At 55.0% G+C, this 11,635-nt stretch overlaps 1 protein-coding gene across 1 annotated transcript; it reads right to left on the reverse strand.

The window, feature by feature from the left end:
- Nucleotides 1–247: 247 nt before the first annotated feature.
- R3HDML (R3H domain containing like) lies at nt 248–5,210 on the reverse strand. The gene is made up of 6 exons (XM_074920304.1): nt 5,019–5,210; nt 4,394–4,753; nt 2,884–3,002; nt 2,223–2,355; nt 971–1,086; nt 248–862 (listed from the first exon to the last, which is right to left on the reverse strand). The coding sequence occupies exons 2-6, from the start codon at nt 4,652–4,654 to the stop codon at nt 730–732; spliced, it is 762 nt and encodes a 253-aa protein (XP_074776405.1). The 5' UTR covers nt 4,655–4,753; nt 5,019–5,210; the 3' UTR covers nt 248–729.
- Between the last annotated feature and the right edge of the window lie 6,425 nt (nt 5,211–11,635).

An 11,635-nucleotide genomic window follows, 5' to 3' on the forward strand; every position in this document is an offset into this window, starting at 1 on the left:
CACCCGGTGTCCCAGCAGTGCTGGCTTCTCCCACACGATGGAGCAAAGCGCCCAGGCATCTCCCGTGGCCGTGGTCCCCCGCCCCACTGAAGGCTTCTGTACCCCTTCGCTGTTTACACCCAAAATCAGATCAAAGGCGCCAGCTCAGTGTTACCCCAAGGCTCCAGTCTGAGAGTGAGGGAGGACCGACACGAGCATGGAGGTTTCCAGGCTGCTTTATTGGGGGGCTCAGAGCTGGGGGTCCCATGGCTGGAGCGGCTGCCAGGGAGCAGGGGCATGCTCAGGACTCCCCATTTCTCCAGCTGCTTGCCATGAGGGGAACATCTTGGTATTTGCTTACACCAGCCTCTACCTTAGCACAGACGGGGGTCGTTGGGGAAAGCCCCCGAGCCTGCAGAGCAGGGACCATGCCAGCTAGCCCTGCTCCCTCCACGCACCCCCAAACCATCCCTATTTCACAAAATAGGAACCTGATCCGTCCTTATTTTGCCTAAAGTGGGAAGCAGCTGGACAACGCAAGCGCTGCCGGAGTGCCGTGTTAAAAAAGCCATTTCCTATGTGGCTCTAGGGATGAAGCAGGCTGGACAGCTGGGCTGGTGAGAGCCACCTAACATGTGGCAGGGAGGGGGCCGAGGGGCGGCCAAGGCAGCTGGGGGGAGACACAGTGTTATAAATAATTTTGGTTCACCCTGTCCCCATCCCTGGGGGCTTCCTCACGGAGCTGCAACCCTAGAACCAGCTGACTTGGTTGGATTTGAGTCCGGTGAAGCACATGTTGTTGGAGCAGCCCCCGCCATAGGTGGGGGGGCAGGCCGAGCACGGCTGCCCCACCTTGTATGGTGCTTCTCCCAGCCAGTTGCCCCTAAAAAGAAAGGAGGGCATCACCTCTGAGCACCATCGCCTCTCTGCCGACACCAGAGCGAGCAGCGAGGATGGCACGGGGCCGGGGGGCTTCCCTCCACACACTTACTTGATGGCGTAGTTGCAGACCAGGAGGACAGCGTGCCGCCACGTGCTGCCCCACACCCGCACGTTGGTGCAGGTGCCGAGGGCGCAGCCCAGGCGGCTGGAGGATGCCCAAACCATCTGCGCCAGGAGAACAGGCACTGTCAGTGACCACCCGCCCAGGCTCCCCGCAGCCAGTCACCCTGGAACCCCAGCACAGGGCTCTCTCCCACCAGGGAATTTCATCCCACTCACCCAAATTTCTTGGGCTGGATGCTGTGCCCATCACAGGCAGCATTTTGTCACCAGAGGGTGATTTCTCACTGTCCCTCCTCTGCCTGCAGCCTGTGCTGCTCTGTAAGGGCCTGCCTTGCCAAGCTCACTTCAATGAGCATCAGAGTCTGGGTCATTTCTCCGATTTACCCAAATTCATTCCTAAACCTCACCCTGAATCATTGCCAGCAGCTTACCCTGCACACAGGGAGGTCAGAGCCAGAAGCTCCTCCTAAAGCCTCTGCAGGCTGAACTTCTTCCTTAAAAAAATATATCTTGCCCATTTGCAACCCAGATTGTCTCTGAGCGTCCCCATGGTGAGCATCTGCATCCCCGCGCAGCTCATCCAAAGGTTGGAGCCATGCAGAGGAGGTAATTAGGGGTTGGCACAGCTTTGCCACCGGGCAGGGGATCAGAGGGAGGTTTTCCACCTTGTGCTGGCCAGGCTGCCAGTGGATGTGCCAGGAAAAGAAGGGGCTTCATTCCCAGGGAGCCAGACATGGCTGGGCTCTATAAAGCTGCTCCATCACAGAGAGGATTCATGCCTGGCAAAAGCACAAAGGGGCTTTTTTTTTCTCTCTTCACCACCTTTGAATAATGCCACTGAGGTAATAAGGAGAAAAAGGCCAAAGCAAGGAAAAAAATGTAAGAAAAATGTAAACCTCCCAGCCAACTGGCAAGAGCTGCACTTCAGCAGACTGCGAGTCCCTGGGACCCCCTTGCAAGCAGCCCAATTCCCACGAGGGCCCAGGGTAGGAGGACATCACCACCAGCTGCCTGCACGCCTCTGGCAGACATGCTGCCTGCTGCCATCCCTGCTGCCTGATTTGAAGCAGGCAGCTGCCAGGATTTAATCCTGCATCCCCACTGCTGCTGGGAGGAGAGCTGCTTACTGCACTGCATGCTGCAGCAGCCCAAGGCACTGTGAGCTGCCCCACAGTTTGCAGTCGGTTCCTGGGGGGTTGCAGGGGGCTGTGGGGGATGTGGGGGGCTGTGGTACTCACCTGCGTGTAGTGGCTGCAGACAGAGCCACTGCATTTGGAGGGGCAGCGGGGGTTGCACTCGTGGGGCTGGGGAAAGGAGTAGTGCTGCTTCTCCTGGTGCCATGATTTCACCATGTCCACAATGGAGCGGTACCTGCAAAAGGTGCCATGCGTAAGGTGAACCTCCTCCAACTCAGAGGTCATGGGAGAGGGAAAGGAGGGAGAGGAAGGCTCCATATTGAGGGAATCGGGAGGAAAGTGAGATGGAGACAGGGACCGGTGTGGACAAGCACTCCTGGGGAGAAGGGGGCAATGACATCTTTGCACCAACTCTGCTTGTGCCCAAGGCCAGAAGACCTGGCCCTCACTGCAGGCACCTGAGCACTCAGCTGCATGTGGAGATCCAGGACCCACGTCCCCTGCTCCGTGTGCCAGGCAGAGAGGGGGTTAATGCCATACTCCCCAAATGAGCAGCAGGCACCTCTGGTTTTCTACATTTACTCTGCTGCAAGAGTTGGACCCTCCTCCCCAGAGGGATTGATGTGCCTCTTGGTTCATCTCAGTTCTCTGCAGCCCCAGCTCAGAACCTCTCTGCTCCATGACCGAGAGGCTGCTGCTCCTCCTCCAGCATCATGGGGGGCAGGGGGTCCCCAGGAGCCTGCTGAGCCCATGGGGAACTCACCTGCCCGAGTGGATGGAGAGGTTCTGCCCCACATATTTCATCAGCTGGGGGGGGCCATGGTCCCACAGGCAGCGCGCAGCCCACGCCTCCGCTGCCCTGGCCAGCCGCTCGTCCCACACCTGGCCAGGAGGAAAGGAAAAGGGCAGACAGGGATTTTGGGTGCCCAGAGGAGGGAAAAGAAGAAACACACTCCCTTGGGCTCAGAGAGGGTTTCTAAGCACCCATGGATGTCCAAAAAACATGACTCATATCAGGCTGGGAAAACCCCCTGGGAAGCATGGCAGCCTGTCCAGGAGTGATGAACCACCCCCAGCTGCCCACCGTGGCTCCTGGGCGTGTTGGGTGCCCACTGCCCAGGCAGAGCATGGATGCCCTGAAGCAGTGCAAGCCCCGTGTGTGTGATTCCCTCTGGGAATAAGCTGCTTCTGCAGAAGGTGGAGCTGAACCCAGAGATGAAACCCCACAGCCCTGCGCTGCTGCTGCAGCTCACAACTGTCCCCAGCCCTCCACCGCAGCCCTGGCTGCAGACTAACAGGTGAGGACAGCTCTTTCCTTCATGCATTATTGAAAGATTCCTCACCCATCCTGAACTGCTTTAGGAGAGCTTATTTTGGAAGTCAGGAATTTAGGTGAAGCAAGAAGCAGCGCAGGATGCTCCTGGGCACTTCTGACCTGTTCTGGTACCCAGCAAGCCAGGCTGCCGCCTGTCTTTCCCAAACCAACATTCAGGGACCGCCCAGCTGCTCTGTCAAAGCTCCGGTCCTCTTGCTGGGAGCAGAGCAGCATGTGGCACCTCCTGCCCCAATGGTCCCTGCCTGTGTGGGCTGGAAATCCCTCCTCTTGGTGGCTCCCCATTTCTCCTCCCTTTAGGGCTGGGTTAGGAGCTCCAAGAAGGGTGGAGACAACCTGGGGAAAGCTCTGCCCAGGGTGGCCCTCGTCTGGAGCAGGTGCCTGACCTGGTAAGGCAGTGCAGCCCTTCTCTGCCCCAATCCTGCTTGTTTCTTCTCCCGGGGGCTGGCATCCCTGGGCACACTCCCAGGGGACCCTGGACCGTGGGACAGGGCTGTCCCTCCTGGCTACAGTCAGGGGATAGGCTCCCACCTGGGCTGTGGTTTGGGACCTGAGCTTTTCATGCTTTAGCCACCTCTCTTCCCCTAATGCTACCTCTGCAGCTCAGCTGGATGGATCCTGCTGTCCCACAGCCAGCAAGCTCCCAGATGTCCCAGGAACAGGACCAGGGGTCCTAAATCTACCCCTGAGTGGAAACCTCACCCCATGGGGACTCCATCCCTCCTGCGCAGAGGCTGCATGGGTCTGCCCTGCACCAGGGACATGAAACATCCCCCAGGGCAGATGCTCTGCTACGCACCCAGGGTAGCACCCTGAGTCCCGATGTGTGGGTGACCCATCCCTACCAGGTTGGGTGCCCATGTCACAGGTGAGCCCCTTGACCCCACTGCAGCAGCCAAGAGCTTTGGACCCAAACCCACCCTACCAGAGCCCGACTCACCATATACTCCATGTTGGCGGCGGGGGGGGACACCTGTGCCCGCACTTGGTTGTGATAGTCCAAAATCACGTTCATGTCGCGGGGGGAGAGGTATCGCTTCCGACGGGTCCGGGGGACCCCCACGCCCCACAGCAGGCCCGTGGGTCTGCCCCCGGCGGGGGACAGGAGCTCAGTAGCGTTGGGGAGCAAGAAGGAGCTGGACTGCTGTGTCATCCAGAAGCCCAAGGCAGTGAGGTACAGGTGCAGGTGGAGCACAGTCATGCTAGCCTGGCCGGCGGGGTCGGCTGGTGGCTTTCTGCTCCCGCACGGAGTTAAGCAAGGACAAGGCGGATCGCCGGTCCCTGCTGCCGGTGCGTGGATCTAGGAGAGAAGACAGCACAGGCACCACTCAGGTTTGCAGTTCATGTGCAAACACCGCTTCCCAAAATAAGATGGAAATAAATTTTCTTTTTTTTCTTTTTCATAATAAAATTTTAAAATTAATCTCTTTGATAACCTGATTTATCAAAGCAAATTCCACAGGAGTGTCAGGGAAATGTCTGGAGAACTCACTTTCTTGTTTCTCTAAAAAAAATAAATAAAATCGGTACAAAATCTCCCCCATTTTTTCACTTATTGCACATACCCGCCAGACAGGGACTAATTAGAAGCATGCTGAGATATTCGCTGCAGCCGCCTGCCCTGTAACTTCCCAGGCTTTTGATGTGTTGAGTAAATCCCCAGCACAAATGGAAATCTCATACAGATAAAGAAACATACAGCAAGATTTAAAAGCATCATCTAGAAATCCTAATCACTCTTTATCTCAGGGAAAGAAAAATAAACCACTGCAAAAGCAGAATAATTTAAAAAAAAAAAAAAAAAAAAAAAAAAGGAAAATGCTGGAATATCTCCTCATCTGTCAGCCGATGCACCTCCTAGCATCCCTGCCAGCCCTTCCCGGAGCAGCGGGGAGGATGTTCCCCCGACTACGTACCTTGAGGACTGAGCCAAGAGCAGCCGAGCCCGGCGGCGGCAGCCGGTGGGATTGACCTTTGCAAACAACCTGCTGGGGCAGATGCAGGGAGAGGTTTAGCCTAGCCCCGGCGGGCAGCCCGCTGCGGCATCTGACGCAAAAGCTGCATCTTAACTCTTCCCCCGGGGAATGTCCTGAAGTTTGGAAAGAGCCCTGCTAGGAGATTTATAGGCTGGTGGATGCATCCGCGCACACAGGCGCGCACGCAGGCACGCTGAGCCCCGCACGGTGCCGGCGGGGGGAATCGAGCGGAGCCCAGCTCACTCCTCCAGTGGGGAGAGATGCTCATCGGCTGCTGGCTGAGGGTTTTTGCAAGCTATTAACGGGAGTGATTCCCAGAGTCACCTCTCCCCTGTTCATCCCCTCCCAGCTGGGGTCTCGATGGGAGCTATGGATAGGGAAGCGCATCCAGGTCGGTGAGGGATGCAGAGGGGGTTTTGCCCCGGCAAGGTGGCACCAGGGCTGGCACTCACCGGGAGCCCCGGGGCCACCCTGCTTTGGTGCAAGCTGAGCAGATGTCAGAGATGTCCCTTTCTGGGGGTGGGTGGGAGGGGACCTGGTGACCATGCATATCCCTGGGCCAGCAGTTCTCCCTGTTACAAATGAAGCCACTTGCCAGGCTGGGTGCTGCCGCCCATGGGTCCCCCAAGGACTAGGACTTGCTGCAGCTGGTGGGGGCTCTGCCTGCATCCCCACCACTGACCTGGGCTGGAGATGCCCAGCCAGGGGCATCTCAGGGGAAAACAGCCCTTTCTCTGCAGGCTGTGTTCCCCTGGGGAGCCCAACTGGTGTCCGGGTGTCTGTCCCCAGGGAGGGAAAATGGCTGCAGAAGTCTGAAAGCTGTAGACAATCCTGCAGCATCAAGTGTATTTCCCTACAACATCCCAAGCAGTCACAATGCCTGGGGCCAGCTGAATGATTGCAGGTCACAAAAATGCAAGGCTGGCAGGCTGGAGGGGCTGTTTGCAATGCCCAGCACATCTCTTCCTCCCATGGCCATGTGTGGGGCTCACTGCTGTCATTCCCCCATGCCACGGTGCCCCAGGCAAGAAAGGTGCTTACCCTGTGCCTCACCAGGACTGGGTTCACCAGGGGACAGGCAGGTTTGGAGCCAGGATTTGACTCTCTGGTTGCATGAAGGGGAGCACCAAGGCCAAATTCCCTCTCCCGAGCTGGTGAGAGACATGGAGATGGAGGCACAGAGCTGAAACCAGAGTATGCTGAGAAAAGCTGTTGCTCAGGTGGGGAGACAAGAAGCCTGCTGGGATCTACAGGGATGGGAAGGCAGACCCATAGCAGCAGCCTATCGCTGCTTCTCGTCCCCACTGGTTTGACTGGGATGAGAGTTGAGGATCCCAGACACACAGCTCCTGCCCCATGCTGGGACTGACGGCACATCTCAGAGCCCAACCAGCTGTGCCCAGTCACCCAGAGACCTGCCGTGCAACAGGAGCCGACCAGGAGCTTGGGGAGGAGCAGACCCAAGCGTGGAGTGGGAATAACACCCAGGTGCTGAGCTGATGTGTTATAGCAATACAGCCTCACCCTGCTGTGAGCCTCTGCCAAAACAGTCCCCCGTATATGTTTTTCCTGGCATCTGCTCTCCCATAAAGCAACTCAAGATGCTGTGGGCCCTGGGGAGCGGCTGGAGACATGTGCCAGAGGGATGTTTCCACCCATTCCCCACCCAGCAGGTGGGATGATGATTGTGCCAGCAAGGAGACAGGGAAACTGCTGCCGAGGCATCTCCAGCCCCGCTGCAGTGCCACAGGAGGGGACCCCTTGGTGCAGAGACCAGCAGCACCCTGTGAACTGGCAGAGCTGGGCACGCAGCTGGGGGCTGTGCCGTGCCGTGGATGCTGGCGCTGGACACGCCAGGGTGTCAGGGTGACTCCCAGAGCTCACTAGCTTTCCAGGCTGTCTGTTGTAGGTGGTCTAACCAGCTCAGCTTCACCTCCTCCATCCCAAAACACCAGTCACCTCTCCACAGGTGCCAGGCAAAGCTCCATCCCCAGGTTGCCAGTCCTACCGACACCCCTGTTTTATGTTCGCCCTTATGTAGAGGCGAGTGCCAGCTCCAGGGGCCAGCAGCAGGAAGGTCCTTCATACCTCACCAGGACAGCACGCTCCAGGGCTGACTCCCTCCACTCAAGCTATCAAATCTCTCATTACTAAGGCTGGTAAAGGTGGTTTCATTCCCAGCGGATTAGAAAGGCAGACAGGGACACGCAGCAGCAATCTCGACTGGGGACATGGTCTGGGTAGACTGGGAGGAGCAGCTGCCACCAAGTGCACACCGAGGTAGGGAGGGCACTGGGGCTGTGTTACGGGGAGGGTTTTTTTTTAATGATTCATTATTTCACAAAAGACAGAGCCCTGAGCAGCAAATGCTCATCCAGCATTGTGAACTGCAAAGTTTTGCATGTGAGAATTTTTTCTGAGTTTTTGTTTCCCTGTGGCCCAGGAAGAGCAAACCCACTGCAGCTCCCACTGCCACGCAGCAGCTGAGCTGCACGGAGCCTCTGCACAGAGACAAGGAGAGGGTTTTGTCTTGGGTGCAGATTGAAAGCACTGCTTAATCAGCACTCCACGAGACAATCCAAATTCCAGGAACTGGAAGGGGTTTGTGTCCCTGCCAGGCGTAATATCCTGCAGCCCAGACTGGCCCCACTGCCAAAGCACACGGTATCTGCAGCAAGGACCTTGCTGGGAGCCAAGAAGCACACGCATTCAGCTGGATACAGCAGCGGCACTGGCAAATTCTCATTTTAACGAGCATCGGGGGGAAAAAAAAAAGAGATGAATCACTGCGTTCACAGCACTTTCTTGGCAGAGACACTCACCAATGCTTTTAAGACCAACAGACACAGCAGCTCTCTCCAGAATAAGCCATAACAGGACTTGCAGGATTTCTCTGTCATGTTTGTTTCTGGCTTCAGGCATCACCCATCACCCATGTATGAAGGTGGCAGATGGTGACATGAGCCCACATAGGACTGAGGAGGGCTTTGCCCTTTGCTGAGGAACAGGATTTCCTGTAGTCCCTGAGCATCCCTATGCCTGGAGGAGGTTGATGTGGATTTCCATAGCACGAGCCTTCTCTTTATTGAGGTAAAATAAAATAAAACCAAAGCCCTGTTTGAGAAAAACTGTTTTCCCAGGTAAGGCACAAACTCTGTTGCTCTAGTAAAATATTCCCCTCTTATCAACTGCCAGAAAGGCTCATTTTCCAGCTTTGCTGAAAGCTGTTCATTTCCCCCAGTCCTGCTCCAAGCATCAGCAATAGCTCCAGCTAACTTGGTGCCCTCCCTGGCAGGGAAGGAAAGTGGGGCTTTTGAGGGCTTTTTGCATTTCCAGAGCCCTGTACAGGTCCAACACATCCAGAACTTGGTTCCTCCTCATGCATCATGAAAGGAGATATTCCTTCTGACTTAGACGTCAGAAGCTTTGATCTCCACATCTTGTGATGTGAGAAAACCCAGGGTGAACTGTATGTTTATTTGTGATCTCCCTGGAGTGAAATACTCTGTTGAGCTGTAATCCAATTGAGATCAGTCCTGAAGTCTGAGGACTTCAGAGCCATCCTTCTTGCTAATTAAGATCAACTCCTTGTAAAATGTTGAATGTCTTTACAAACCAAGCTGAGCCTTGGAGGAAGAAGTGCAGAAAAGTAAAATCTCATGCTGAAAAGGTGATCTCCCAGGCTGCAGGAATGAGGGGATGAATTCCCAGCTGCCAGTAGAACTGAGCCCTTCTTGGCCAGAACACGGGGACACCATGCTGGGATGGGCTTTTACAAAGAATTCAGCCTTTTTTCATGAAATTAAAGAAGTTTGGTAGGTATCAAACCCCTTCTCCCTGATAGGTCTGACATCACAGGAACAGTGCAAGTTTCCCAAAGGGCATTTCACAGTTTTAGTGAGAAGTAGTTAAAATTGTGAATTCTGATCATCTGAATGCTCACTGTTAAAACCTGGGACAGAGTAGAAAGCCAGGGTGCAATGTGTGTCCACCTCACTTTCCTTCATTGTACCCACCAGGCCATCTCCAGAACCAAGAACCTGCCTTCCCCCTGCCAGTGCAGTACAGTCACTCCAGGAAGGAGGCAAAATCGAGCATGCACTCCTAAGATCACCAGTAAATGAGAGGGTCTTGCTAATTTGTTTTTCAGGTCTACCTGGGAGCTCCCTTGATCCTGTTGCATGGGCTAAACAGGATGGGCTTGGTGACAGACACAGCACAAGACAAACCATGTAGTTGTATAGTTTGCACCTACAGCTGCCTGCACTGGGGATCTGGGTGGTGGGAGCAGAGATGACACACCCACCAGAAGGGGAGAGCAGAGCAAACCCTGCAGCTGGGCACTTGCCTCTCCTCCAAGAGCCGGTAGCTGTGTCACAAATTGTAGCACTCTGGACTTTACAGGAATCTTTGGAGCAAACCTGAAGCCAGACAGCCCATGTGCATTTGCCAGAGCTTGCAGGACTATTTATGAAGGGTTCAGTTATTGATTTCTACCGGATTTTTTCTTGACCCCAGGCCCATGCTGAGTCCTCCTCTTGGAGACTGCCTCCTAACCCACTTGGGCAGCACTCGTCCCTCCTGGGCAGTGTTTCTGCTGTTCAGGGCCAGCTGGCAGCAGCAGCACAGCTGAGACGATACACCACCAGCCCCTCACAGAGGGACATTTCGCCTCTGCTGGGGTGTGATGACAGGCAGGAGGGGAGGGATAACAGAAGGCAGAGTGCTCGAGCCAGCTGTGGGGCACAGCTCATGTCAGGACCACCACATGTGTGACCCCAGCTGTGCAGCCAGGGGAGCAGGGACCTCAGCAGAGAGACCAGCATGACAGGTTGAAGAGGGCCAAGCCTTTATCTCAACTACTCAAGGCATCATGGCCTGCCTACAACGGCATGCTGGCACAGTGGCTTTTAAAGCCTAGCCCAAACTCTGGAGTTTAGAGCATTTCCTTTAATAAATGTGAGATGCTTCACTACTCCCTCCTGCTCTTTCTCATCACAAAGACACTGAACGCCTCTCTGATTTGTAGGACTGTTTGCAATCCATGGATGCTGCTGTGAGATCCATCCATGGAACTGTCCCTGTGCCAGAGGCAGGCTCATCCATCAACAGGTACAGGCAGTTGTGTTCTCCACAGTAGAGCCCATCATCCTGGAGCCTTTCATACAATGCCTAGTGACTGCCTCTGCTTTGAGTGTGATGTCCTTTCATAAGCCACCATTTCCGCTGGCATATTTGCTAGGACATGAGAAAAACTAGAAATAAAGGTGAAAAAAAACCCTTTCCCATTTTATCTCTAGTGACGCTGTGGGGAGCCGGCAGTCAGGGGCGTGGGCCGGAGCCTGCACATGTGGGTCTGATCACCCAGGCTGAGCTCAGCAGTGCGGCACAGAGCAGCCTTGCCCACAGGCTGGCTACCAACCCACTTTCCAAAGGCCACATGGGCACTGTCCCAGTTCTGCAAGCTGTGATTTTCTCCTTTTACTGGGGCAACTGGCCAGGTCCTGACAGGAGCCTGATCCTGGGAAACTTTAGTGCTAGCAGCAACTGTGGCTGAAAACACAACAGGACTAATGCTTTTGTGGCAGGAAGTAAAACCCACTTGTTTTAGGGTTTTAACTAAGGTGTCCGTCAAGGCTAACGGGATCCTACATGATCTTCTTGGTCAATAGGTGGGTGTCAGCCCCCACTGCCCACCCTGGCACTGTCCGAGATGTGGTCCCCACCAGCAGCCCGCAACTGCCTGTGAGGAAGCTGTGAAGGCCAGTGGCTCCACCCAGCACCAAGATATAATTGGATCCATTGAAAGGTGAGAAATTTTTCCACCGGCTCTAGAAATAAATTTCTCTGAAGTTGAGTGCTGCGGACAGTAGTTTCTTGCAAAAGTATTTTTTACAGTAACTGGGCTAAATTTAGAAATCCGCTTAACAAGTAACACGGAAACTCCTCTCAGCACAATTCAGAAGATAATTTGCTGTTTGCTAATGTTTTATTTTTCAGCCCAGCACTGTGGATGTGTGATGGTCTCACTGCACTCTGCCAACGTGAGAAGAATCTAACAGCTCAATGGAAAGAGGGGCCCATCGTGCCACGAGTCAGCTGAAACTGAGATAGGCCCAAACCTGAGAGCCAAACATCAGCTGTGCCCCCTCACCAGCTGCACCTGGGGTGGGTACCGGGACCCCCTGCCCTACAGCAGCACTGTG

This window comes from Athene noctua, chromosome 16 (assembly GCF_965140245.1).
Source record: "Athene noctua chromosome 16, bAthNoc1.hap1.1, whole genome shotgun sequence".
NCBI lineage: Eukaryota > Metazoa > Chordata > Aves > Strigiformes > Strigidae > Athene > Athene noctua.